This window comes from Westerdykella ornata, assembly GCF_010094085.1.
Source record: "Westerdykella ornata strain CBS 379.55 unplaced genomic scaffold EI97scaffold_53, whole genome shotgun sequence".
Lineage (NCBI taxonomy): Eukaryota > Fungi > Ascomycota > Dothideomycetes > Pleosporales > Sporormiaceae > Westerdykella > Westerdykella ornata.
Window position 1 is genome coordinate 43,363 of NW_022986903.1, and position 25,925 is coordinate 69,287.

The window sequence follows — 25,925 nt, forward strand, 5'->3', positions numbered from 1 at the left end:
CAAGCCAATACCGACAAACATTATATTAATGCAATTGTGAGTCTTTTAACTTCCCGTGCCTTAGGTCGCGGCTATGTCCATGAGGAAGTTAAGTCCTGGTCTGCGGCGTCTGGACAATTGAGGGCATTTGGGCAGCGAAAGAGAACTGCAAATCAGATCCCTCTGTCGCTTGGGAAGCAGAAAGAAAAAGAGATAAAGAGAAAAATGACGGCTCTTACCAATCATGTCACGAAGGGCTGACTGCGTTGAAACAGGTGGATAGTGTCCAGTTATGTCTGGCATCCAAACTTCTCGCAAGTAAGAGCTGATGGAGACACTCCCGGAGGGGAGCATTCGTAAATTCTATCCCGTATTGGAGGCCATTCCCGAAACAGGTCACTGTACATGGAGCTCACACTCACCCTCACCGACTTATGGCAAACGGTTAAGCGAAGATTTTGAATACCCTCAGTTCCACGAAGCCATCCAGTTATTTACACATCTTTTAGAGTCCGTCAATTGCTCACGTCCTATTCCATGGATCTGCACGCCCTGGATCGGCTAATATCCCGTCTTCCCGTACCTTGGAGCAATGCTTTGGAGCCATTTCTCGACGGATACAAGATGATGCCCCAGGAATTTGCTCGTCTTCAAGCAGATCTCTGCCCGGGAAGTCCAGTCTCCGACACAACGGTCTCTAATTACATCCATGTCATGAAGAATACGCTCCCGAGTATTTGCTATAACCTTGTCGCTTACATAGACCCGGTCAATGTGACATGCTTTCTGCAGGATCGGTCCGACAACCCCGGAAAACATGTTCTTCAAGAACTGGCAGCACGGCCTCTAGCAAGTCATATATTCTGGCCCATCCATGAGCGCGACGGAAAGTGGAGTCTCGTGCATGTTTGCCTCAAAACTCGACTTGTATCCTACCACACGCCTCACCCTTCTGATTCGCCCAGCAGCAAGGGTGCTGAGGATGCTACGGGGAAGATCCTCCAATTCCTTGATCGGTATTATAAACAGAGCACGAAGGATAGGAAACCTTTCTCCGAATGGGCCAGGCATCCCTATCGCAATCTCTACTGCAAAGGACGCAGCGGCCCAAGTATCTTTCCGGCAGGATCCCATGATAGTGGGATATGGGTCATGCTCCTGATGCGCCGTCTTCCCGATGATGACCAATGGTGGCCAGTGGGATATGGTGTAGAAGAGGAAGAGGGCTATGGTGAGGTGTTTACAGCCGTCGTAGGTGAGCGTATGAGATTCAGGATCGCGGCCGAGCTTATCGCGGGAACCGTAAATCCCAAAATTGACTGCATTCCGGATTGGCTGAAATGACATGCTCAAATGTCCGGCTCAGCAAAAGCGAGCCGTGGCTGGCAGAGTTATGGCAGTCGTGTTCAGGCTGCGGTTACACCACGTGTATGTTCTGATAGGGTCTTATATGTTCATCGGGATCCTGCGAGGGGAATAAAGAGGTTCCAAATATGCCAGGCTAAGTAGAGTATTTTTTATTCTATACAGTACATGATATACATTCAAAGCGCCTTCTCCTCGTCCTTCTCACCTGGAGCACTCTCGCTGGCCTCCTTGTCCTTCACACCAAACTCGGTATCCAGATCCTTTTGCAGCGAAATCTGCTTCTCAACAGCAACAAGGCAGAACCCCAGCCCAGCAATCCCGATGCCCACCTGCCAAATGAGCTTCAGCGTATCCGTGTATACGCCCACGACCTCGCGGCGTACGGGCACAGACAAGCTATCCAAGAAAGCCCTTGTGGCATGTTCGTAACCGGCGCCGCCGGAGAGCGCAGCACGCACATCCGGATCGGAGACGCGTGCGTTGGCAAGCTGGGCTAGGCGATGATTGAAGATGGTCGCTGGGACAGTGACGGCCCAGACGATGCCGAAGCTGCGGACGAAAGCGAAGGTGCCGGTAGCTGTGGCGACGTCCTTTTGCGAGAGGGGTGCTTGGATGGCTGGGAGGAGGACGGAGACGATGACGCCTGCGCCTGCTGCTTCGACGGCTTGGAAGAGGACCCATGCGGCTGTTGAGGAGGAGGCGCGGAGGAGAGTGAAGAGGCCGAAGCCGATCGTCATGATGGCGAAGCCGGTGAAGTGCAGTGGTTTGTACTTGCCCAGTTTGCCCAGCAGTTTGCCTGAGACGGCGGCGAAGGGGATGAGGATGAGGACGGTTGGGAGCAGCTGCACGCCGGAGCGGGAGGGGGAGGAGGCGAGGACGCCCTGGAAGTATACGGGGAGGAAGTAGATGACCCAGAAGGTCAGGATGGAGTGGAGGAATGTGAGGAAGAAGGCAGTTACAGTAGTCCGGTTTGTGAAGAGACGCAGGGGCATCGTGGGTTCCGCTGGGTATCGTTGGTAAACGAAGAAGACTACGAGTCCGACGGCGCCGATGACAAGCGGTACGATGGTCCGCCAGGAGTTCCACGGATTCTGCACGCCGCCGCTTGTCAGGGCGAGCAGGATTGCGACGGTCGATCCGATGAAGAGGACGTTGCCGCCATAGTCGATCCGCCGCAGCTTCGCAGCTATGGGTTCGTGCTTGAAGTTGACGTGGAGGAAGAAGTAAAGGAGGACCAGGACGACGCCGGAGATGGGCAGGTTGAGGTAAAATACCTGTTACGTGTTAGTGAAGTCTCCACACTCTTTGCGCCAGGAGTGTTTCCTTACCCATCTCCAAGAGGTTGACTGGACGATTACACCACCCAAGAACGGTCCGATGCCATTCCCGACTGTGATGGAGAGGAATATGATGGCCAGATACGTCCCCCTGTCTCGAAGCGGGACAATGTCGCTGATGATGACGTTGGGGAGCATCGTGAGACCGCCTCCTCCCATGCCCTGGATTGCTCGTCCTGCGATCAGCATCTCCATGCTGCTTGCTCCTCCGCAGATTCCGCTGCCCAAGGCAAATACGGCGACTGCAAAGATGAGCAGGTATCTACGACCGAAGATATTCGCGGTTTGGCCATAGAGGGGTTGGATGACTGTGCTGGTCAGGAAGTAGGCGTTTACGGCCCAGAGATACAGCGATCCGCCGCCCAGGTGGTCTATGATGGTGGGTAACGCGGTCGAAACGACGGTGCCTTCAAGAGCAGAGAGGATGCCGGTCGTGCAAAGGGAAAAGATGATGCACCAGAACCGAAACCCGCGTTTGAACGGTTGGGGAGCTTCTTTGGTCTCGTCGCCTTGCACTCCTCCATCTTGGTCGGGAGGAGGCTCGGCAGCCTCTGAGTCCGTGGGAGGCATTCTGCTGGCCAGGAGAAAATTGTGTGCAAGAAAGGGTCCAAGAGGTTCAGCAGTCGTTGAAGACGTCCTTCACCCCAGAAGAGTGTTTGGCTTACGAAAGCGGTTAGCGCGGATTTATCCAGCGGCATCCTCCGACCGTCCGCTCACCCTCCGCTGCGTATCCGTAACGTCGGGAGGGGCACGGCGTATGGGCGTCATTCGCGTCATCATCGATATTGGAATACGATAAACTTCGTGTTTGCTCATCCTCACCCTCACCCCCGTCTCCCCATTCACCCTCCGATGAGCCGGCCTTGTCGCTTCTGGTCTAGCGCCGGGATTTGATCGATGGATGGCGCCCTTCTGCAGGTGGCTGAAGCGGACCGCCGTACGCCCCCGATCGGTACGAACGCCAAGATCAAGCTAAGCCTTACATTTTAGTCTATTGGGCGTCATGACAGGAAGTGTGCTGCGTTCTGACGGATACGCGTATGACATTCACCCTGCCTACCGCCCATATGGGAAGTAGATTATTTTGCCTGTGGAACTTCGAGTCCCTCAACTTTTCCCGGTTTAATTCCAGGCCAAAGAAAACATGGCTCGATCTCCCATCCTTTTGTTTGCCATTGCAGGCGTCGTTCTTCTCCTTGTTCGAAACCTCTCCACCCGCATCTACTATGCCCGTCTTGCCCGCCGTCATGGCTGCAAACCAGCAAAGCCTCTGCCACAAGGCGAGCGTATCCTCGGCTTCTCCCTCTTCAAAGAGCAAATGAAAGCAGCAAAGGAGGCTCGTCTCCTCCCGTTGATGGTACAGCGTCATCGAGACCACGGAAACACGTTCAAAGGCGCCATCATGGGCAGGGAGTTCATCACGACGATTGAACCGGAGAACATCAAGGCCATCCTCAGCACCAATTTCAAAGACTACAAGCTGGGCCGGGAGGACGCGCTGGGCCCGCTGCTCGGAAAGGGCATCTTCACCAGCGATGGTGCCCGGTGGGAACATTCACGAGCGCTCCTGCGGCCGTCTTTCACGCGCGACCAGATCTCCGACTTGGATCTCCTGGAAACCCACGTCTTGCACTTGCTCGCGCTCATCCCAACGGACGGCACCACGGTAGATTTGCAACCGCTCTTCTTCCGCCTGACCATGGACTCTGCTACGCAATTCCTCTTCGGCGAATCCGTGTGCTCCCTCTTGGACACCGAGCACAAAGCCGGCAACGCCTTTGCCACGCAATTCAACTTTGCCCAGAGCGAGGTCGTCAAGCGCTACCGTCTCGGTCCCATGCGGCGTTTCTACCGCAACAAGCAATTCGACGAGGCATGTGACTTCATCCGCGCCTTCGTCGGGGGCTTCGTCGACAAGGCGCTTGCATACAATGCTACGTTCAAGTCCATCCAAGACGTCGAGCAGAACTCCTCGAGGGGCGAAAAGGAACGCTACGTCTTCCTCCAGGAACTCGCCAAGCAGACTAACGACAAGGAGACACTGACGGACGAGATCCTGAGCATCTTGATGGCGGGCCGCGACACCACGGCTTGCTTGTTGAGCAATACCTTCCATGCTCTTGCGCGGCACCCGGAAGTCTGGAGGAAGCTCAAGGCCGAGGTTGCACTGCTTGAAGGAAGGAGGCCTGGGTATGAGGAGCTGAGGCAGATGAAATATCTAAAGTACATCATGAACGAATGTGAGTTGCAGAAGACCCATCCTCACTTCAAACAAAACTGCTAATCAACACGAAGCACTCCGCCTCTACCCCGTCGTAGCGGGCAACTCGCGCGTCGCCGTCCGTCCCACCGTCCTCCCCGTAGGCGGCGGACCCGACGGCCGCTCACCCATCCTCGTACACCAAAATCAGCCCGTCTCCTTCTTCTCCTACGCCCTGCATCGCCGCACCGACCTCTTCGGTCCTGATGCCGAGGAATTCAAACCTGAGCGGTGGGAGACGCTGCGTCCCGGTTGGACGTGTACGCCGTTTTCGGGCGGGCCGCGCGTTTGCCTTGGGCAGCAGTTTGCGCTTACGGAGGCGGGGTATACCATTGTTCGGATTGTGCAGATGGTTGGGGGGAGGCTTGAGAGTCGGGATGAGCATGCGTGGGCGGAGAAGATGGGTTTGGCTACGTGTAGTTTTTATGGGGTTAAGGTGGGGTTTGTGGAGGAGTGAGGTGGAGATGAATCTTATCGCCCGTTTTGGCTCACTGAGTGTCTGCACACCTGTGCTTCGTTGAGGGGATATTCAGATAGAGGCAAAGTACCTTTAGAGGAGACTTGATTATACTGGAGCAATGTTGAATCGTCTTCACAAGCGTTAAGGAACAATGAGGTGCGTCGAATGCTTACGCTCCGTAGGCATGAGCTATGATCAAAGTTCGCAAGATAGATAACCTGAACCGTTGGTAGTCGTCCAATTAATTGCACGAAATATCACCCCAAGAAGAAGAAATGCGAATCGCATGCACAATCAAATCAACTCTCACCCATTGATAGATCTATCATATAATGTCACTTCCAAAACGAGTCTTCTTCTGCGTTGCAGATAAGTCAACCTTCTGCGCGTGGTTCAAGCATCAAGTTCCACATAAGTTGACTAGACTTGACTTCACCCCTTTCCTCCCCAAAAACACAGACATACTCAAACAACCCCCCTAACCGTAGCAGCAAAAACCACCCCCCAAGCCGGTAAATCGCAAACCCACAGCCTCCACCAATTCAGCCTATGCCACTCCCCCATAACCTTAACCAACGCCTCCTTCCCCACCTTCTCATCCTCCAGCGCGCCCCTCAAGCGTCCCGCGTATCGAAACGGCGCCACGTGCGCCAATGTGAGGGCGAAGCCGAGGCCGAAGAGGGAGGAGGAGGAGGAGGATGCAGGGAGGAGGAAGGCGTTGAGGAGAAGGGAGACGAGAGAGAGAGGGTACAGGGAGCCCATGATCCACATGATTTTTCGCGAGAAGGGGCGGGCGATGGTGGGGGAGGTGGTGAGGAGCATGGCGAAGATGACGTGTTGGTGGGCGACGGAGATGATGCTGGGGGAGGGTTTTGTTAGACGCTAGGGATGGATGTATGTGGTTGGGAAGGGGAGAGGGGAGAGAAGAGGGAAGCAAGGGAAGGGGACTCACGTTGCGCTGGAGAGGACGAGGGGACTTAGGCGGAGGGCGGCCATGGCGAGAGAGGCGTAGGGGGTGGATACTTGGGAGGGACTCATGGTGGGCGTTGTGGTGTGGTGTGGTGATGTTGATCGTGGTGGCGATGTCCCTGACTGATGCAATTGGGATAGTACTTGCTCTACGGTGTGTTTGTTCTATAGAGCTGTTTATGATGATTCATATTGTTTGGTCACACAATATATACGCTATCAATCTTTTCCTCGCCGCAAGCGCTAAACTGCTCAATGGCCGAAGCCCGAACGCAACAGCACCAATATTCGTATTCTATCCCCGCACAGGGTCGATTAGTCGGTGAAGACTAGAAGAAGAATTTACCCAACGCATGGACTGGCCTAATCCACTCAATCTTGAGCTCCCGCTATGCCACATTGCGGCACGCCAAAATCATTTCAAACACCCTGCAAGAATACGAATGCAACGCGCCCCGTTGAACGGTTCGTACTGCGGCCCGTATCTCTCCTCTGCGGGTTACCCCAAAACGGCCGAGGGTAAGCCGTGGGGTACGGTCTCGGTATACGCCTAAGCAGTACGTCGTACAATGCATCAGTGGCGTGATAAGGCTGCAGTATCTGCTGTAACACGAGTCCTAAGAGGGAAGCTGCTAGTCTAAACCAAGAAGCTTGATTTGCATGTATTCCTGCAATTTGCACTATGGTAGCTTTACGTCCGACTACGGAGCTGTACGCTGTACCTCCTGACGGTCCGTGAATTTGCCAATCCCGTATGCAGTGTAATACAAGTTACGCGGCGTAGCTACAGGTTTGCCTAGCCAATCACATACACCAATTTCTCACCACTCACCTCCCTCCGCTTCAACATGTCGACCCCCTGCAGGATACCTTCGAAGCCACCGTCCATCACTCTAGGCGGATGGCCCCTCAGCTTACCAGCGTCGAGCAAATTCTGCAGTGTCTTGAACCATTCTCCGCCAAATCGACGCCGGTCCTCGCTCGGCGCGCTCTCATACCCGCTGCCCAGCGCTATCCGCTTTCCTGTTAAAGTGATGCCAAGGACCCAGTCCGCCTTCACCGACTTGCGCATCATGTCCGTCAGCTCCGTGGGGATGTTCTCGAGGCCGGTTAGGCGACCTCCGGTGCGCCCAATGCTGTTGTAGCACAGTTTGATGGTCTTGGCCTCGGTGATGGTATCTAGCACATACTTTAAACGGTTGCCCGTGTAAGCCTTGATGTCCTCGGCGCACGTGGGCGAGTTGTAGTCAAAGGCCGCTTCAGCGCCGTACGACTTGACCAGGTCGAAGTTGCGCGGTGAGCAGGTGGTGATGACTCTGGCGCCAGATCTAGAAGCATGCGGTCAGCAAATCAATACCTTTTTCAGCAGCGCAATATCGATTTCTTTTTTCTTTTTCTCGAACTTACAGCTTCAGGAGCTGGATTGCAGCGGTGCCTGATGCAGTGCTTCCACCATAGACCAATGCAAAGAAGGGCGTCGGGGAAGGATTCTCAGGATGACCCGGTACCTGCAAAGACTGGAACAGAGCCAGTCCCAGGGTTCCCAAGACGACTCCTCCAAAGGCGGCAGCCTCTGTCCAAGACATGGTGTCCGGGACCTTGAGCACATAATCCGCGTAGGCAGCAACGTAGTCGGCGAAGGAGCCGGACAGGTGGTTGATGGGATTGGATGCATGGACTGCACCGCAGACCCTGTCACCCACACACAGGTCTTTGGTAACTTCGTGTCCCACTGCCACGACGATGCCTGCGAAGTCGGAGCCGTCCGTGGCACCGGGAGATGGAAACATGGTGGGCATCTTGTGATCGCAGGGATTGATGGCGACGGCCACCGTCTTTACCAGGACCTGATCGGGCTCGATGGAGGGGACAGGGGAGGAGCGCTGGATGGTGAGGACGCCCCCCTCACCCTGCCGTATAGCCGTTTGGACCTTTGGAATAGATTGGATTTGAGACATTCTGCAAACAAGACGTGAGACGTGACTGGGTCGTCGATGCAGGGAGACGCCGCCGAGTGATTACGGAAAGACGCTGGTCTTTTCCGGCCTCTTTTATACCGCACAATTGGCACGGTTGGTTGTTCGCTGTGAAAAAGGCACAGTCAGAGCGGCCAAGTTGCTCTCTTTCCCTGCAGATGTACCTAATCCTGGACACGGTGTCATACTAAATGCCCCGTTGCATGAGGCCTGGGTTGAACTCGTAGGGTCCGGATTGCGCAATGTCATCTCGGCGGCGGAAGATGCAGCGGAGGTCAGCAAAATATCGAACCATCACTGTGAGAACGGGTTCTACAGCGCTCCTGCTGGACCCTGGATATACCGTCAGAACGTCGGGAGAAGGATGAGACCAAACCTTGGCAGGCCTTTTCCAAAAAGGGGAGGATATAAGCGGAGGGAAGCTGTTGGACTCTTGGGAAGTCTGAACATGCAAGGTAGGGTACGGCGTACGGAGTAGACGGACTCCAGAGAGAAATTGCCGTGCAGACGCAGGGACTCGAATGGTGATCAAGAATTAATTGTTTTGCTCAGCTCAACGACCGGTGAACATCACTTCGCGATAGATTTCCCCGTCCGGTTAGACGTCACGTGAATAATAACCTTAATTGCACGTCTTCTGCGACACCGGAGTCCGGCAATCTGTTGGTTACGGCGTGGTCGTACCGCTCCGTGGCGCCTGTTACTGTAAAGTACGGTAGGTACAAGCCCCGGGCGGGCCCACCTCCGGCTAAGGCGCAAAGCTTGTGCGACATAAGAGTGGATGCGAAAGGATGCGAGCGGGATGGCGCTGGATAGCGCAACCTTATCGAGCCCCCCGGCGGCCCGGCACCGTGGGACCGTTGGCATTAGCCGGATTGGGACCGAGTACACGCCCATACATACCCATACATACCCATACACCGATTGACCATCTGCGGCCCTGCGTCGCGGGGAATTGTGGTGGACCCGCGTCGCAGTGCAAGTACCTAGGGTAGCAATACTTCCGCTCATGGGTACGGACCTCTACTCCGTACAGAGGCCGAGAAGCTTGGCAGCTTAGCTGGAGTCGCGTCTTCCGCCCTTCTGCTTCACCGATGTTTGTTTCGAGGATTCGATGCTCACTCTCTTTCACACAGCTTCGATACATGTACGTATCCTTTTCAAGCTTACCTTACAGAGCCTGGGCCGGCCTGCTCGAAGAGATGATGCTGCGACCAAGAACTACCAAGGCTGGCTGAGACTCTTCCTTTGCACATGTTTTGCACAATCGGGCTCAGCGTAAGCTTGCGTCTCAAGAGGGTACGAGGTAGCATGCATCTGCCGCATACGAATCTCTTGATACCTTCCGCCTGCAAGCAGACGTCGAAATGTAGCATGCGGAATTGGAATTCCATAGGCCCCGTATCCGTGAAACGAAGCCTCCAAACAAACGGGGTTTATCAGCCCAGAGTAGGCTATCAGGCAATCTCATTCGTATCTGCGAAACGTGCAGAATCCCTGAGCTAGGACAGGCTGAGATGGACTGAGGTGGGATGCAGGGTCTTACTACTCTATGCCCAGCCATAATATCTCGAGCTCTTGGCATAAATCTTGTCTCGTACTTCGGTGATGCTGATCCATGGAGACAATTCGCTTCTGCCTCAACAGAGGGGGCACGGTCAATGGAGAGGCGGTATGGCGTCTCCGTCTAGGTAGGTAGCACAGAGAGAAAACGCCACCAATTTTGGACCGCCTTCCCGTGCGGCTTACTGTCCTGGCTGGTTGACGTCTTGGTATGCTGGAAGCGAGTTCGAGAATCCTCAGGTCGGAGGCCGATGGCATGAGATGCGTAGAGGTTGCTGAAGCTGATGCGAGAGTCTTGTCCTGAGTTTAAGATATATGTTGGATCCCCATGGAAAGACGGATACTCAGTGCTCGGGTACCTCAACTCCAAGACGCTGCTTGAGAATCAACTTCTTTGTACCTTATATCTGGGTGGGATCGTCTTACCCCTTGTACCATCACTGTACCCCTCGAGCCATCATGCATCACAAGGAGCCCATCGCCATCATTGGTACAGGCTGCCGCTTCCCTGGCGGAGCGTCGTCACCCTCCAAACTCTGGGAACTGCTACGTCAGCCCCGTGACGTACTCACACGCATTCCCGCCGATCGATTCAACCCATCCGGTTTCTACCATGAAGATGGCGCCCATCACGGCGCTACCAACGTACAGGAGTCCTATGTCTTGTCCGAGGACATCCGGCTCTTCGACGCTTCCTTCTTCAAGATCAATGGAGCGGAAGCCCACTCCATTGATCCACAGCAACGCCTCCTGCTTGAGACGGTGTACGAATCGCTCGAGTCAGCGGGTCTGCCTCTCGAGAATGTCGCTGGCTCAGACACGGCTGTTTTTGTCGGCCTCATGAGCGAGGAGTACAGCGACCATCTGTTGCGGGATCCCGACACCATTCCCACCCACATGGCTACCGGGACCGCCCGCAGCATTCTTTCCAATCGCATCTCCTACGTGTTTGATATGCACGGCCCTTCCGTCACTGTCGACACGGCATGCTCCAGCTCCCTGGTGGCAGTGCACATGGCGGTGCAGGCTCTCCGAAACGGCGAGTCCCGCATAGCAATTGCTGCAGGGTCCAATCTCATCATGGGTCCGGAGCCATACATTGCCGAAAGCAAGCTAAAGATGCTTTCGCCCGGTAGTCGCTCTCGAATGTGGGACGCCAGCGCCGACGGCTATGCCCGAGGTGAGGGGTTCGCTTCCATCGTCTTGAAGACCCTGAGCGCTGCTATCGCCGACGGCGACGACATCGAGTGCATCATTCGAGAAACTGGTGTCAACCAGGATGGTCGTGGAACGGCCAAGGGTATTACGGTGCCCAGCGCTGCCGCACAGACTAGACTTATCCTGGAAACGTACCAACGCGCCGGCCTCAACGCCGCGAAGGAAGAAGATCGCTGTCAATTCTGTAGGTCCCCTTACCCCAGGCACCTTTATACCCCATTCTCCTAACATGACGTGCAGTCCAATGCCACGGAACTGGAACTCCAGCGGGCGATCCCGTCGAAGCCGAAGCCATCAGTGATGCCTTCTTTGGAGATAAGTCGACCTCCGAGAAGTCCCTCCTTGTTGGCAGCGTGAAAACTGTCATTGGACATACCGAAGGTACCGCTGGTCTTGCTGGTCTGTTGACTGCATCCTTGGGAATTCAGAACGGCTTCATCCCTCCCAATCTTCTCTTCTCCGAACTGAATCCCGCAATCGCTCCCTTCTACGGCAAGCTGAAGCTACCCCTGGAGCTTACGAAGTGGCCGGAGGTTCCCAACGGACACCCACGACGCGCCAGCGTCAACAGCTTCGGATTTGGTGGCACTAATGCTCATGCCATACTGGAGAGCTACAGTGCCCCGGCCCTTGTCAATGCTTCCTCGGCCCAGGTTTTCACGCCGTTCGTTTTCTCAGCGGCATCGAACACCGCACTTAGCGCTTCGATCAGAGCTTACAGTAACTTCCTCAAGACGAACCCCTCGGTTAATCTCCTGGACTTGGGTCACACGCTTCATTCGCGTCGATCTGTCCTCGCAGTGAAGGCAAGCGTCCCCGCTTGTTCCGACAATGAGGAGCTTATCGCACAGCTTGATGCACTCCTCGAACGAGCCAAGGACTCCTCTGTGGGTACTTCTACCTCTCCCAGTAGTCCCCGCATCCTCGGCGTCTTCACTGGTCAGGGCGCTCAGTATGCCGGCATGGGCAAAAGCCTGATTCTCCAGTCTCCACTTGCTGCAAGGCGCGTAGACGAGCTCCAGAAGGTCCTCGACCAGCTTCCAGCGCCGGATCGGCCGGACTGGAAAATCAGAGACGAGCTCCTCGCTGAGGCGGCCTCTTCTCGTCTCGGAGAGGCCGCCCTCTCTCAGCCCCTCTGTACCGTCATTCAAGTCATTCTGGTCGAGATGCTGAGGAGCGCCGGCGTAGAATTTGCAGCCGTCGTCGGTCACTCGTCCGGTGAAATCGGTGCTGCCTTTGCAGCGGGCTATATCTCCGCCGAGGACGCTCTCAAAATCGCCTACTACCGCGGCATCCACACCAAGCTTGCTGGAAGCAATGGCAAGCGCGGGGCAATGATGGCTGTAGGCACATCGCCAGAAGACGCAAGGGAACTATGCGAATTCGAGGACTTCGCCGGCCGCATCTGCGTCGCCGCGAGCAACTCACCAACCAGCACGACGCTATCCGGTGATGCCGAAGCCATCGATGAAGCGAAGCTCGTCATGGATGACGAGAAGAAGTTCGCTCGAGTCTTGAAGGTCGACAAGGCGTACCACTCGCACCATATGCAACCATGCCGAGAGCCTTACATTGCCTCTCTCCGTAGCTGCAACATCACCGTGCAGCCCAACGCCAAGTGCAAGTGGTACTCCAGTGTCTATGACGGCAACCTCATCGAGGGTTCTCAGGTCGATCTCCTGAAGGATACATATTGGGCAGACAACATGTGCAACGAAGTCTTATTCATGCAAGCCGTCCAGGGTGCTCTCCAGGGTAGCGGTCCTTTCACTGCGGGACTTGAGGTCGGACCACACCCCGCACTCAAGGGCCCTGCCCTCGATACCATTGTTGACGCTACGGGTGCGGAGGCGATTCCGTACTCTGGTGTCTTGGATCGAGGAAAAGATGCTGTCAAGGCATCTTCTGACGCCCTCGCCTTCTTGTGGACTCAATTTGGCCGACCCGCGGTAGACTTCAACGGCTACCAACGCTTGGTTTCGCAATCGGATGCGTCGCCGAAGATCCTCAAGAACCTCCCTGGTTACTCTTGGGACCATGACCGCGCGTTCTGGTACGAATCTCGCGCTTCCCGCGTCTTCCGCTCCCGGTCCGAACCTCTGCATATCCTCCTCGGATCTGAATGCTCGGAGAACGCCGGCGAGTACCGCTGGAAAAACAACATCCAGCCAAAGGAGATCCCTTGGCTATCTGGTCACCAGCTTCAAGGTTCGACGGTCTTCCCCGCTGCCGCTTACGTGTCAACTGCCATTGAGGCCACGAGAAAGATATGCAGGGGTCGCGAGTTGCAGCTCATTGAGCTAGAGGACATCAACATCGGCCGTGCTATAAGCTTCGAAGAAGGATCCGGTGCGGAGGTGATCTTCACTCTTCGCCTCGATCCTAATTGCAAGGTCACGGATGACACCATCTCGGCTGAATTTACCTATCATTCTGCGTCGAGCAGGGAAGCCGATATCCTGTCCCTCAATGCAAGCGGGAGACTGCTCGTCACCGTTGGCCCTCCTGTTGACGATATTCTGCCGTCTCGAGGATCACCGATGCCGAATCTGGTCTCCGTGGATGATACCCTCTTCTACAACTCCTTGACCGAACTCGGGTACGAGTACTCTGGCCCATTCCGAGCGGTCTCTGCCCTTCAGAGAGCCTCCGGATATGGCAGCGGCGTGATTTCAACATCCGCCGAGGACAACCAGAGCGGACTTCTTGTCCACCCTGCGACGCTGGACTGCGCATTCCAGTCTTCGTTCTTGGCTCTGTGCTGGCCTGGTGATGGAACCCTGCGGGAATTGCACGTACCCGTTAGCATTCGCCGGATTCGCGTTGTGCCCAACCACTGCCATGCATACGGGCAACAGAACAGTCGCTTGCCGTTTGAGTCGATCCTTGAGAAAAAGCGTACGACGGCTATCCATGGCGACGTCAACGTGTACGCAGAGGACGGACGCACCACCATTTTACAGATCGAGGGCATCAATGTCGTTCCCTTGACGGCAGGTGCACCACCTGAGGACCGACCCATCTTCTCCACCTGGACATGGAACGTATCTGCGCCAGATGGTGCTCTAGCCGTCAACGGAGACCGGGCTTCTGAGCGCGACTTGGAGCTGGCCTCCGTCGCAGAGCAAGCCTCGATCTTCTATCTCGTCAATTTGAAGAAGGTCATTACGCCAGAGGAGCTTGCCAAATCAGAGTGGCACCACAAGCGTCTATTCGAATTCGCCGACAATGTAATCAACGGCGTAAGGGACAGCACTCAGCCTTTCTCGGAGAGACACTGGCTCGACAATACCCGAGAGCAGGTGTACGACATGATGGCCAAATTCCCCGACAGCATCGAACTCAAGATGGTGCGGCAGGTCGGAGAGAACCTTCCGGCGGCTGTTCGTGGAGAAACGCAGATCCTCGAACACATGATGGTCGATGGTCTCTTGAACCGATTCTACGAACAAGCCATCGGCGTCGTGGAACATAGCCACTTCCTCTCGCACATGGTCGAGCAGATGGTGCACAAGAACCCACGCTTGAACATTCTCGAGATTGGTGCTGGCACTGGCGGTGCGACGAAGCGCATCTTCAATCGGATCGGGCACGCCTTCTCATCGTACACCTTCACCGATATCTCAACCGGCTTTTTCGAAAAGGCCCAGGAGGTGTTCCGTGAGTATGCTGGCAAGATGATCTTCAAATCGTTGGACTGCGAGCAAGACATCGAGAAACAGGGCTACGAAGACGGCAAATACGACCTCATTGTGGCTTCGCTGGTCATTCACGCCACCAAGGATCTGGACTACACGATGAGCAATGTCAGGCGTCTGCTCAAGCCTGGCGGCTACCTAGTGATCCTTGAGCTTACGGATGAGGGCCCGATGCGCTTTGGTTTCTTGATGGGTGGTCTTCCCGGTTGGTGGCTCGGCGGCCCTGATCGGAAATACTCGCCTTGCATGTCGCCTGCTCGCTGGCACACGCTCATGCAGAAGACTGGATTCTCCGGCATCGATACGATCACTCCAGAAGTCGACATCTTCCCCCGCCCCTGCTTCGTCATCGCGACTCAAGCGGTTGACGATAAGGTCAACACTCTTCGCGAGCCACTACAGGCTCCAGAGCCAGTAAACCCAATGAACGAACTCGTCATCGTTGGCGGAGCAAAGCTCAACAACATTCGTTTGGTCGACCAGCTCTCCAATCTTCTCAAGCCATGGGCCACGCGCATCACCCGCTTCGCCAAATACGAGGATGTGCGCAATGTGGCAGCATCTGGAGAGATCACTCTTCTGAGCGTCGCTGAGCTCGATGAGCCAATCTTCAAGGCTATGACACCTACGAAACTTCGTGGCATTCAGTCCCTCCTCTCCAAGGCCAAGACCATACAGTGGGTTACCAAGGGTGGCAAGAAGAGCGATCCGTTTGCCAACATGACGGCCGGCTTCTTGCGATCGCTTCAATTGGAAATGCCGCAGCTATCCCTTCAACTCCTTGATATAGATGAGGACGAACCCGTCCAGGCACGCACTGTCGCCGAGATCTTCCTCCGCCATCACGTTGCCGTCTCCTGGAGCCTCGGTGCGGAGAATCAAGAGATTCTCTGGTTGAACGAGCCTGAGCTGAGACTGGAAGACGGCCTGCTCCTGGTTCCTCGCTTGAAGCATCTACAGCCAGCCAACGACCGCTACAATTCGGCACGGCGCCCAATCACAAAGGAGGTTTCGGTCGGCGAGGAGAACATCGTTATCCAGCGGACCGACTCCGGTATCGCGCTTGTCGAGCAAGGAAAGGCCGCAGCTGGTGTACCTTCATCTGCCGTCGCAATTCGCGTTCAGCTGTCGGTGTCCACTGCCGTGCAGATTGGCAATTCTGGGTCGTACTACCTTGTACTTGGAAGGAATAGTGCGACCGGAGCCACCACGATTGCTCTGTCGTCTACGCTGAGCTCGTTGGTCGAAGTTCCGAGGAGCGTAGCCCATCCGATCACTGTCGCATCCGGCGAGGAGGCTTCCACCCTACAGCGAATTTTCAGCGAGTTGATTGCAAGCCGCATTGTGTCTTTGGGACTGCCAAGCGGGACGCTCCTCGTTCATGGGGCGGATGCAGACATCGTAGACACTGTGCAAGAACTCGCGACAGAGAGCGGTCTCAACGTTGCATTCTCGTCTGCTTCGGTCAAACCACTGGAAGCTCCATGGATCGCCATTCACCCGTTCGCGACGGAGAAAGCCATCAATGCTGCTCTTCCTAGCGACGTGAGATCATTCGTGGATCTCACTCGTGATGGAAACTCGCTATCGCAGCGCATCAAGGCCAGTCTACCGCTACAATGCCTGCAATACACCGCGTCGGCTCTCTATCTCGAAAGTGCCACCGGCTCGCAGTCGGAGCAAGAAACCGCCAAATCCGCCGAGGATCTTGCGAAGGCGATAGCGCGTGTGGAGGCTAAGACGAAGAAACTGGAGAATATATTCTCTACGGTTTCGCTTGACGGCGTCTCCAACATTTCTGCATCGCCAGCCTTGATCTCCTGGACAGCCGAGAGTTCTACCGTGCCGGTCAAGGTTTCTCCGATCGAAACCAAGATCAAGCTGAAGGGTGATAGGACATACGTGCTCTTCGGTCTCACCAGTGACCTTGGCCAGTCGCTCTGCCAATGGATGGTCGACCACGGTGCGCGCAACCTTGTAATGACCAGCCGAAATCCAAAGGTTGATCAAGCTTGGATTCAACGCATTGAAGCGCAAGGGGTGACCGTGGCAATCCGTGCAAACGACATCACCAGCCGCAACCAGCTTCAAACACTGATTCACGAGATCAACAGCACTCTTCCCCCGATCGCGGGTATCGTCCACGGAGCCATGGTTCTACAAGACGCTCTGGTTCTGGACATGGCTATCGACAACGTGCACAACGTCCTCCGACCCAAGGTCGATGGTGCGAGGTTCCTCAACGAGTTTCTCGCTGACACGCCGCTGGATTTCTTTATTATGACTTCCTCCATGGCCGCTGTGGGAGGCAACAAGGGACAGTCAATGTACGGAGCCGCGAACATGTGTCTCGCCGCCTTGGTCAATCAGCGCCGAAGCCAGGGCAAGCCAGCATCAGTCATTCATATGGGCCCCGTCATGGGTGCTGGTTGGGTGGCTCGAGAGGCCAGCCAGTCCATTCTCAAGGCTCTCCAGAACGCAGGATACAGGTGGCTATCGGAGCGCGACTTCCACCTCGCCATCGCTGAGGCCATCGTTGGTGGTGATCCAAACTCCAACAGCTGCGCCGAGTTCGTGCTGGGAGTGCGCGAGAAGAGCGTCGACACTGGCGAGGCCAAATGGTACGACGATCCCAAGTTCCAACACTGTGTCATTGAGAAGGAAGGAGGAGAAGTGAAGAATGAGTCCGGTGCCACGGCTTCGAGCAAGGCTCGTCTTGCTACGGCGACCACGAGCGAGCAAGTTCGCGAGATTATCGAAGACGCTTTCATCAACAAGCTCCAAGTTTCTCTGCAGACAACTTTCAACGACGAGGAAAGAGTCGCGGTCGCTGATCGGGGTGCCGATGAGTTGGGTATCGACTCTCTCATCGCAGTGGAAATTCGTTCTTGGTTCATCAGCGAGCTCAAGGTCGACATGCCGGTATTGAAGATTCTGGGCGGCACAGCTGTGAAGGATCTGCTCGCCTTCGCTGTGGACAATCTCCCCGCCGATCTGACCCCGAATCTCAATGTCCTAGATGACGTGCCTGTCGAGACACTGAAGAAGACTTCAACATCTTCGAGTTCGGCTGTATCAGAGTCGTCCTTCCCGTCCGGAGTCGCATCCAGTGACCAACCCGTCCGTTCGGGAGAAGCGACGCCGCTATCCTCGGCCCTAGATACGCCAGCGGAGGAAAAGGAAGAGCCAAAAGTGGCTGAGAAGCTGGAGATAGTCAAGACGGAAATCATGTCTCTCGGTCAGTTACGCTTCTGGTCCTTGATGGCGATGCTGGACGATCCGACAACACTCAATATCGTCTGCGCCGCACGCTTCACGGGCCCTCTTCGTGTGAACGATCTTGCTAACGCTGTCAAGATCGTCGCGCATAGACATGAGGCACTGCGAACGTGCTTCTTTGTCGACGAAGAACACCGACCGACCCAGGGTGTACTACCCACTTCTTTCATCTCTCTTCTCAGAAAAACAATCTCCTCTGAACAAGACGTTAGCCGGGAATTCGAAGACCTCAAGAGCCATGCTTTCGACTTAGAACGCGGGGAAACAATGAAGGTGCTGTTACTCACGCTTTCTGAGACCCAACATTTCCTTCTTATTGGATACCATCATATCATTATGGATGGTGTCAGCCTCGAAATTTTCCTATCCGATTTGGTCAAGGCGTATAATGGACATCTGCTTTCTTCTTCCATAATTCAGCCTACCGATTTCGCCGCCCGAGAGCGCGACGAGCTTCCCGCCATAACTTCCTCACCTGAATTGAAGTTCTGGAAAAAAGAGTTCGCCAATCTTCCAAAACCGCTACCCCTCTTTCCTTTCGCTCAACATCCTCGCCTGAACCTGACTCACTACGACTTTGAGTCCGTCGACGAGAAGATCCCATCAACCCTGTCCAGCCGGGTTAAGGAGGTTTGCAAGAAGAACAAGATTACGCCGTTCCACTTCTACCTGGCGGCCTTTAAGACGATGCTTTTCCATTTCCTCAACATCGACGATTTATGCATCGGCATTTCAGACGCAAATAGGCTTGACAGCGCGACAATAGCCAGCATTGGCGTGTTCCTTAATTTGCTTCCTCTTCGCTTTCGCCAGGTTCCCAGCCAGACAATCACTTCAGCGCTGAGGGAAGCAAAGTTGAAGGCTTATTCGGCCCTAGCGAGCTCCAAAGTTCCATTTGACCTCTTGCTGAAGGAGCTCGATCCCCCGCGCTCGGCTACGCACACTCCTCTCTTCCAATGTTTCATGAACTACCGCCAGGGTGTGCAAGAGAAGCGCAAGTTTGGTGACTGTGTCGCCGAGATGACGGATTTCCAAATCAGCAGGAGCGGATACGATGTAACCCTTGATATCATCGACAACCCTGGCGGTGAAGCAACCATCACCTTCATGGTGCAGAAAGGACTTTACACCATGGAGGATGCTTTGAAGGTCATGCGGACCTATCTGCGATACGTTCAGGAATTCGCCGCAGGTTCGGTGAAGACAGTGGACCAGATACCGTTGCATAGCGAGGAAGAGATTAGCAAGGCCATTGCGCTGGGTCAAGGTAAGGTCATCCCATCTCACTGAAGGGTCATTCTGAGAGAAGACCCCAGGTCCAATGCAGGAGCCAAATTGGCCCCAGACCCTTGTCCATCGCGTGGACGATATGATCGCGCAGTACCCTTCGAGGCTCTCCCTCAAGGACACCCTTGGTAATAGCCTTTCGTACCAAAAGATGGGCGAGAGAATCCGTCAGATGGCAGCTGCGCTTCAGGTCCAGGGGATTGGAGACAATGACATTGTAGGAGTCTTCCAGGAGCCTACTGTGGATTGGGTGTGCTCCCTGCTCGCCATCATGCGTGTCGGTGCCACTTATGTTCCAATGGATATAAAGTCTGGACTGCCACGGTTGGTGGCAATTGTCCAACATTGCAAGCCCGCTGCGGTAATGGTTCATGGGCGTACCGCCAAGGATGCTGCAACGCTTGAAAAGGCCGGCACGAGAATCATTGATATTTCGGACCTGGACGGGACAAAACAAGAAGTCATTGCGAAGCACGCTCGCCCAGATGGACCCGCACTCATTGTGTACACCAGTGGATCTACGGGCACGCCCAAAGGGATTGTCCTCACCCATGCCAATCTTTGCCGCAAGATGGAGGACACCATCAACGTCTTCGGTTTCCGCGCGGAGAACGTGCTCCAGCAATCACCACTCACGTGGGATGCGTCGATTTGGGAAGTCTTCATGGCCATCGCGAATGGTGGCACCCTGATCATTGCCGATCATTCTCTTCGTGCCGACGCGCTCGGGCTCACGGAGCTAATTGAGCGGGAGAATATCACCTTCACTTTCGCAACCCCGGCAGAGTACAGTGCCTGGTTGACCCACGGCAACCGCGAAGCCCTCAAGGGGAGCATGTGGAGGAAGGCCATTTGTGGAGGTGACAAGATGACATCCAACGTGGTCGAGCAATTCGAGCTGTTAAGGAAGCGGAGCCTGACGTTGTTCAACGCATATGGGCCAGCCGAAGTGACACTCTTTTCGAATGCCATAGCAATTCCACTTGGAGTCGATACGACGCACGGCACGTTTCCCGCTGGATTCACAACACCGAGCAACATCATCTACATTCTTGACGACAACCTGCGGCCACTCCCATTAGGATATACCGGCCAAATCGCGATTGGAGGATTCGGGTTAGCGACGAAATACCTCCGAGATGATGACTTGTCCAGCAAGAAATTCGTCCCGTGTCCATTCGCGCCTGCAGCGCATATGTCTCAGGGCTGGAGTCGAATGCATGTTACCGGCGACAAGGGGCGTCTTCGCGAGGATGGTGCGCTTTTCATTGAAGGACGTATGGACGGCGACACGCAGCTCAAGTTGAGAGGCATGCGCATTGACCTTCAAGACATCGAGTCCACGATCCTTTCAGAGGCTCGAGGAGCCCTTTCTGATGCCGTTGTCTCTGTAAGGGACGCACAAATCCTTGTGGGTCATGTTGTATTCTCTCAAGAATTCCCAGTCGCTGGCCGCGACGAGTTCCTGGACCGACTCTTGACCAGGCTCCCACTCCCGCAGTACATGTGCCCCTCCAAGCTCTTTGAGCTGGATGAATTCCCCTTGACAGCCCACGCCAAAGTCGATAGACAAGCCATCAACGCCCTTCCTCTTCCTGTTTCGAACAACACCCGGCGGACCGAAAATCTCATGGAAACCGAGCAACGTCTCTTGCAACTCTGGCAAGAAACCATTTCAGCAGATATAACGACTCTGCACGAGATCGGACCCGACTCGGACTTCTTCCGTGTAGGGGGAAACTCGATACTCCTCGTCAGTTTGCAAGCCATAATCCGCCGAGACTTTGATACCGTCCTTCCCTTGGCTCAGTTGTTCGAGTGTAGCACCCTGGGTTCCATGGCAGCGAAAATTGACTCCAGCAGGCCAGTTGAGGCCATCAACTGGGAAGCGGAAACCGCACTTGAACCTGGCCTCATTACCGGTCCCAGAAAGGCGAGCAAGAAGGGTAGTAAAGAGGTTCTTCTGACAGGTGCAACCGGTCACCTTGGTCGGTCCATCCTCCGTCAACTCGTCAATGACCCAGCCGTCTCCAGAGTTCACTGCGTTGCCGTTCGTCTAGGAGCTGATGGCAAAGAGCGTTCCTTGCCTGTTCAGTCTGACAAGATCAAGGTGTACCCGGGAAATCTATCGGAACCCGGCGTCGGCATCCTAGAAGGTGACCTTCGGAACCTGGCAGAAAAGGTCGACGTCATCATCCACAGCGCTGCTCAGAGGAGTTTCTGGGACTACTACCAACTCCTTCGCCAGCCAAATTTTGGAAGCGTCAAGGAACTGGTCAAATTCGCCGTCCGGACTATGATCCCTATTCATTTCATCTCCTCCGGTGCGGTTCTTGACCTTCCGGCGCAACCCCCGACGGACGGCAGCGATGGATACGTCGCTTCTAAATGGGCCGCTGAGCGCTATCTCCACCACGCTGCACATAAACTGGATCTACCAGTGGTTATCCATCGGACCGTGTCATCATCGACCACGGGAGCGCCCGTGGATGACGCTTTGCAGGAGTTTGCAGCCTTCGTCGAGAAGATGCAAGTTTATCCTGTCGCGGACGGCTGGAACGGCGAGTTCGATCTTGTTCCGATGGAGGATGTCGCCTCTGGCATTGCTGCGACTGCTGTCGAGCATCCCATGGACCAGCACTTGAGGATAAAGACTTATGAGGCCGACATTAAGCTATCTGGAGAGCGGGTTGCCGCTTACCTCCAGGAGACGGTAAATTTGGACGGTATGAAAGGAATATCGGCGCTTGAATGGGTTGGAAAGGCGAAGAAAGAGGGATGGAGGTTTCTGTTTGCCAGTCAGAGCATGACGTTGGAGAGTGGTGAGGTATCGAGGAGATAAGACCGAACGGCCGAAAGACATAAGGGACTTTCTTTTGTTGGCTGGCGTTGGGCCGTCTGCGTGGTAAAATGTATAAGGCTTTTCGCTCTGGTTTTCAGATTGTCATTGTGCACCGTGGGAAAATAGACTTGCTATAGATAACTGATTGTATGAATTCCTATCTCTTAAGTGTAGAACGATCAACCTGTTATAAGAACGCTGAGAAGTTTTGCTAGGTAGCAAGCGTGGAGCCCGCTCATGTGTGGAGAAAAGAAGGTAGAACAGGCGGAGGGGAAGAGGTCCCAAGACAGATCCAAGGTGGTGAGGCGGAGTCGGCAGAACTATCTCCCGGATTACGTGATCTGTTTTCTATTTCCGCCCTAAATCTATTCCAAGCACTCTAGGGTAACCAAGAATAATGAAGCATGGACATCATGCCTCAATCAAAACTTTTGCATAGAGGTCCAAATTGTGGCATAAACAGGCGGCGTATCTACAGTAGTGCTCGTGAAGGAAGCCATAACTTCCTCTCGTGCCTAGAGGAGGCGATGCCAACATGAGTTTACAACTTCAACAATACCCGGTAGCATTACCTAATATAAACAGAAGACCGCCTGTTGCACATAAGCCCCCTGAGTTGACGAACGACAATGTTCGTCCCTTCGTCGGAGGAAAAAGATTCTCGTCTTTCTCATGAACCACTTTGATCTTCCCGTGACAGCATTTCCGTTGAGACCCAAAACAAGCGCGAAAGCTTAAGTTTACAAAGTTATACAACTATTAAAGGATTCATTATCACACAAGAAGAGACAACAGTGGTACGCAGTGCAAGACGTAGGGCTTAGTTTCGATTTGAATTTTGGCCGGATATATACCTGCTGATCTATAGTCCACAGGTATTTCGAGTTTAAAAACAACCATACAAACGAAATCTACCACATACGACCACAGCAACCAGAGAATTGAGCCTCTCGTCCGATCGACTATACACAAGCTGGTTAGCGCCCGTCTAGTAGTACCGTGGGAGACCAGGTGCGAATCGCGTGGTGTTGTATGTTTTTCTTTTTTAGCCTTCGATTTTTTCGTGGTCGTCCGCCGTAGTATCGCCGACACAGCAAGCCCACCCTATGGCGCCTATTACTCAATGGCGGCCTCGTCCTCCTCGTCCCCTTCGTCCTTCGAATAAAGCTCCTCGTCCTCCTCGTTATTCAACTGAAGCTCCTTGTCCTCCTTGTCCTCCTTGTCCTCCTTGTCATTTAAATAAAGCTCCTCGTCTTCCTCGTCAATCAAACAGGGCTCCTCTTGACGGGGACCTTGCTCATTCAGAGCGGCGACGCTACTGCATTTCCGCTGATGTTCTTCGAGCTCCTCCAGAGTTGCAAATGCTCTCGTCTCCTTTATCTTCCAGGATCTCTTGGTGCCAAAACATGGCCGCCACCTGAATGGTTTCGCGTGGGACTGCTCAAAATGTCGTTTGAGGGCGCCCTTACGCCCGTAGCGCCGCAGGCATAGCGCACAAGCGTACTTGTGGAAGTAGCGGTACTTATAGGCGACAAAACCTTGGATATTGCGATATGGGGTGTCGTTCCTCTCTTTGCCGGTCCCGAACTTGTTCTCCGAGATCGTCGCCCATTGTTTGCATAACAGTTGGGCGTCACCGCGCCCGGCCGCAATGTCGTTCAGGGAGACCGTGCAATATAACATAAGAGTCTTCTCTGAAGACTCAAAGGGCGCGAGATAGTCCTGGGTAATGTTATGCGTGCAGCATGGGCCAATGCTGATGGCGATATCCATGGACAATCGTGGGTGATCCTGCTTCAAGCCTCGAAGGCTCGCGACGTTGGCTGTGAAGCCGTCCATTCCAACAACATCGTCACCTTTCGCCCTTCCCGCTCAAGCCGTGACAGCAAACTTATCAGGACCTGGCAGGTCCCTGGCACAGTTCCTGTGCGCCAGGCTGCTGGCCAGAGTCGCAATAACGAGCTCACCTAGGGACCCGGGTAAATGCGATGGGTTTCCACAGGTTTTCCAAAACCATAATCAGCCATGAAGCTAGCTTCACACATCATGGCGTTCTCCAACAGCCCCTCTTCGCCGCCTTTGTACTCTTTATCCCCAAAGCTCCTGACGTATTTATTCGGGCAGTAACCCGACGAGCGCCACACGACAACCAGACAATCGAGGGGTGGTTCCTTCTGTTTTGTATCAATGGACCCAGCACGCAAGAGCTGGGCTCTCTCGAATGGTTCAGCGTCCAGCTTGTGCCATTGGCTTTCAATCGCTTCCACGCGATAAGCTGTGTACGCTCTAGGCGTTTGGCGTTCGCTGCGCGCCACTGATTCTGCGATGGAAAAGCTCGATAATTCCTCCGTTGAGGATTTGGAGTGATCCTGGAGGCTGATGCTGGGTCCTCTCGAGATTGTAGGAGATGCTGACTGTCCGAAACGTTGTTACGCATAGTAATAATAGGAAGAAGTAATAAGGTAGAGATAGTAGAGAAGACGCAGCATGTAGTGGTGGGAAGCAGGTAGAGGTGAAGGGAGAGGTGAGGGAAGAGGAAGTGAAAGAGGGGGAGGTGAAGGAGGGTGGAGGTAAAGGAGGACGAGGAGGTGCTCGAAAGATCTAGAGTCGTCAGCTACCTTGTATCTCAATCTGTTCTGATATTACTTAACTTTACCATGTCTGGTTTATGTAGATGCAAAGCTGCCTGGATTGCAGCCTAGACAATAAGCTTCGTCTCCCATACGGAAAATAAGTCTACATTGAGTTGGCAGTTGGGGCATTACCGCATAGGAAGTGTTCCAAGAAACGCTTGATTAGTGCAGCAATCTAGTATGACTGATGGAACAGTGCTCATTGCACACACGAGAACCGGCGTGAACTGACCCAAAGTGGAGAGTGTGCTGGCATGCAGCTGCTTATTTGACCAGGGAAAAGCTCTCTCAGGAGCAACCCAGTTACCGCCTCTTTCTCGAGATTGACAATTGCACGGAAACCCAAATTTGCCGTCCCGTACACGTTGTGTCGCTGTTAAACAACACCATCATAATATAGCAGCGTCTTCTCTTACCCCTAATACCCTGTAGACGTCAAATTCGTCTCAAAATGTGCGGCGTGCAGTATTTGTTTACTTACCTGGTGGCCTGCGGGCAGGCACGCTACCTAGGTATGTCGTTGCCGCTGCCTCTCTAAACATGGCCACATATCCTCTCTCACTCACTCACATCGCCTCCCGTCCCCCAACTTCACTGTTATGTGCGAGACCTACTCTCGGTACTCTTCCTCGTTTCTACTTAAAATCTTGCACTTGCATCCTCCCCAGCCTCCCGGTTTTGAATACGCGGCCGACTCAGGTCGATTCTAACTCCGTTGACAAATCTCCCAAGAGAAAGGAAGCGCTTGCACATATGCAGTGCAGCGAGCCAGCGGCATCGCGGCATCACGGTGCTCCGCACAGAAGAGAAGGTAATGACCGTCAGGGTCATGTCTTGTATTCACACCGAGATGATCACCCTCCTCGAAGGGGATCAACCTTTCGACATCAACCGGTGAGCCGGAGCGTATCTGCATGTGCTCGCCACAAAGAGCGGCCCAAGTTTTATGTTGGTCAAACATGGAACCTGAAGAACAGGCCAGGTCTCTGGAGAGACAGTCTCCACCACAACACGTTGCGAAAGTGTAGTTCTGAAAATGGCAAAGACTTCTTCATC

The 25,925-nt window shown here is 54.3% G+C and overlaps 8 protein-coding genes across 8 annotated transcripts; 3 read left to right on the top strand and 5 right to left on the bottom strand.

Annotated features, from left to right (window-relative positions):
* Nucleotides 1-516: 516 nt before the first annotated feature.
* On the top strand, nucleotides 517-1,323 carry EI97DRAFT_471052 (uncharacterized protein; the record flags this gene model as incomplete). Its single annotated transcript, XM_033801811.1, has 1 exon — nucleotides 517-1,323. One exon carries the CDS (start codon nucleotides 517-519, stop codon nucleotides 1,321-1,323), a length of 807 nt encoding a protein of 268 aa, XP_033649162.1.
* Nucleotides 1,324-1,450: 127 nt separating this feature from the next.
* Nucleotides 1,451-3,428, bottom strand: EI97DRAFT_407809 (major facilitator superfamily protein). The gene is made up of 2 exons (XM_033796633.1): nucleotides 2,676-3,428; nucleotides 1,451-2,621 (listed from the first exon to the last, which is right to left on the bottom strand). The coding sequence occupies exons 1-2, from the start codon at nucleotides 3,252-3,254 to the stop codon at nucleotides 1,524-1,526; spliced, it is 1,677 nt and encodes a 558-aa protein (XP_033649163.1). The 5' UTR covers nucleotides 3,255-3,428; the 3' UTR covers nucleotides 1,451-1,523.
* Nucleotides 3,429-3,519: 91 nt separating this feature from the next.
* EI97DRAFT_471054 (putative cytochrome P450 alkane hydroxylase) lies at nucleotides 3,520-5,536 on the top strand. The gene is made up of 2 exons (XM_033801812.1): nucleotides 3,520-4,924; nucleotides 4,980-5,536. Exons 1-2 carry the CDS (start codon nucleotides 3,829-3,831, stop codon nucleotides 5,399-5,401), a joined length of 1,518 nt encoding a protein of 505 aa, XP_033649164.1. The 5' UTR covers nucleotides 3,520-3,828; the 3' UTR covers nucleotides 5,402-5,536.
* Nucleotides 5,537-5,869: 333 nt separating this feature from the next.
* Nucleotides 5,870-6,468, bottom strand: EI97DRAFT_471055 (uncharacterized protein; the record flags this gene model as incomplete). The annotated part of the gene is made up of 2 exons (XM_033801813.1): nucleotides 6,357-6,468; nucleotides 5,870-6,263 (listed from the first exon to the last, which is right to left on the bottom strand). The coding sequence occupies exons 1-2, from the start codon at nucleotides 6,440-6,442 to the stop codon at nucleotides 5,870-5,872; spliced, it is 480 nt and encodes a 159-aa protein (XP_033649165.1). The 5' UTR covers nucleotides 6,443-6,468.
* Nucleotides 6,469-7,169: 701 nt separating this feature from the next.
* Nucleotides 7,170-8,331, bottom strand: EI97DRAFT_462676 (zinc binding enoyl reductase; the record flags this gene model as incomplete). The annotated part of the gene is made up of 2 exons (XM_033801292.1): nucleotides 7,170-7,701; nucleotides 7,781-8,331. The coding sequence occupies 2 exons, from the start codon at nucleotides 8,329-8,331 to the stop codon at nucleotides 7,170-7,172; spliced, it is 1,083 nt and encodes a 360-aa protein (XP_033649166.1).
* Nucleotides 8,332-8,954: 623 nt separating this feature from the next.
* On the bottom strand, nucleotides 8,955-10,170 carry EI97DRAFT_446459 (uncharacterized protein; the record flags this gene model as incomplete). The annotated part of the gene is made up of 6 exons (XM_033800028.1): nucleotides 8,955-9,052; nucleotides 9,263-9,335; nucleotides 9,371-9,485; nucleotides 9,520-9,698; nucleotides 9,896-10,036; nucleotides 10,099-10,170. The coding sequence occupies 6 exons, from the start codon at nucleotides 10,168-10,170 to the stop codon at nucleotides 8,955-8,957; spliced, it is 678 nt and encodes a 225-aa protein (XP_033649167.1).
* A 201-nt stretch (nucleotides 10,171-10,371) lies between these two features.
* On the top strand, nucleotides 10,372-22,491 carry EI97DRAFT_487118 (amino acid adenylation domain-containing protein; the record flags this gene model as incomplete). The annotated part of the gene is made up of 7 exons (XM_033802172.1): nucleotides 10,372-11,314; nucleotides 11,371-11,653; nucleotides 11,693-11,794; nucleotides 11,831-11,895; nucleotides 11,932-12,473; nucleotides 12,519-19,374; nucleotides 19,424-22,491. 7 exons carry the CDS (start codon nucleotides 10,372-10,374, stop codon nucleotides 22,234-22,236), a joined length of 11,604 nt encoding a protein of 3,867 aa, XP_033649168.1. The 3' UTR covers nucleotides 22,237-22,491.
* A 672-nt stretch (nucleotides 22,492-23,163) lies between these two features.
* On the bottom strand, nucleotides 23,164-24,177 carry EI97DRAFT_262445 (uncharacterized protein). Its single transcript, XM_033794229.1, has one exon. It carries the CDS (start codon nucleotides 24,073-24,075, stop codon nucleotides 23,353-23,355), a length of 723 nt encoding a protein of 240 aa, XP_033649169.1. The 5' UTR covers nucleotides 24,076-24,177; the 3' UTR covers nucleotides 23,164-23,352.
* Nucleotides 24,178-25,925: the final 1,748 nt, after the last annotated feature.

Excerpts from the sequence above, each read along its gene's own strand:
- EI97DRAFT_407809 (XM_033796633.1), bottom strand. The coding sequence starts at position 3,254 with ATGCCTCCCACGGACTCAGAGGCTGCCGAGCCTCCTCCCGACCAAGAT. Across the intron at positions 2,622-2,675 it reads AGTCAACCTCTTGGAGATGG|GTATTTTACCTCAACCTGCC; the intron begins GTAAGGAAACAC and ends AACACGTAACAG.
- EI97DRAFT_471054 (XM_033801812.1), top strand. The coding sequence starts at position 3,829 with ATGGCTCGATCTCCCATCCTTTTGTTTGCCATTGCAGGCGTCGTTCTT. Across the intron at positions 4,925-4,979 it reads AAAGTACATCATGAACGAAT|CACTCCGCCTCTACCCCGTC; the intron begins GTGAGTTGCAGA and ends ATCAACACGAAG.
- EI97DRAFT_262445 (XM_033794229.1), bottom strand. The coding sequence starts at position 24,075 with ATGGACGGCTTCACAGCCAACGTCGCGAGCCTTCGAGGCTTGAAGCAG.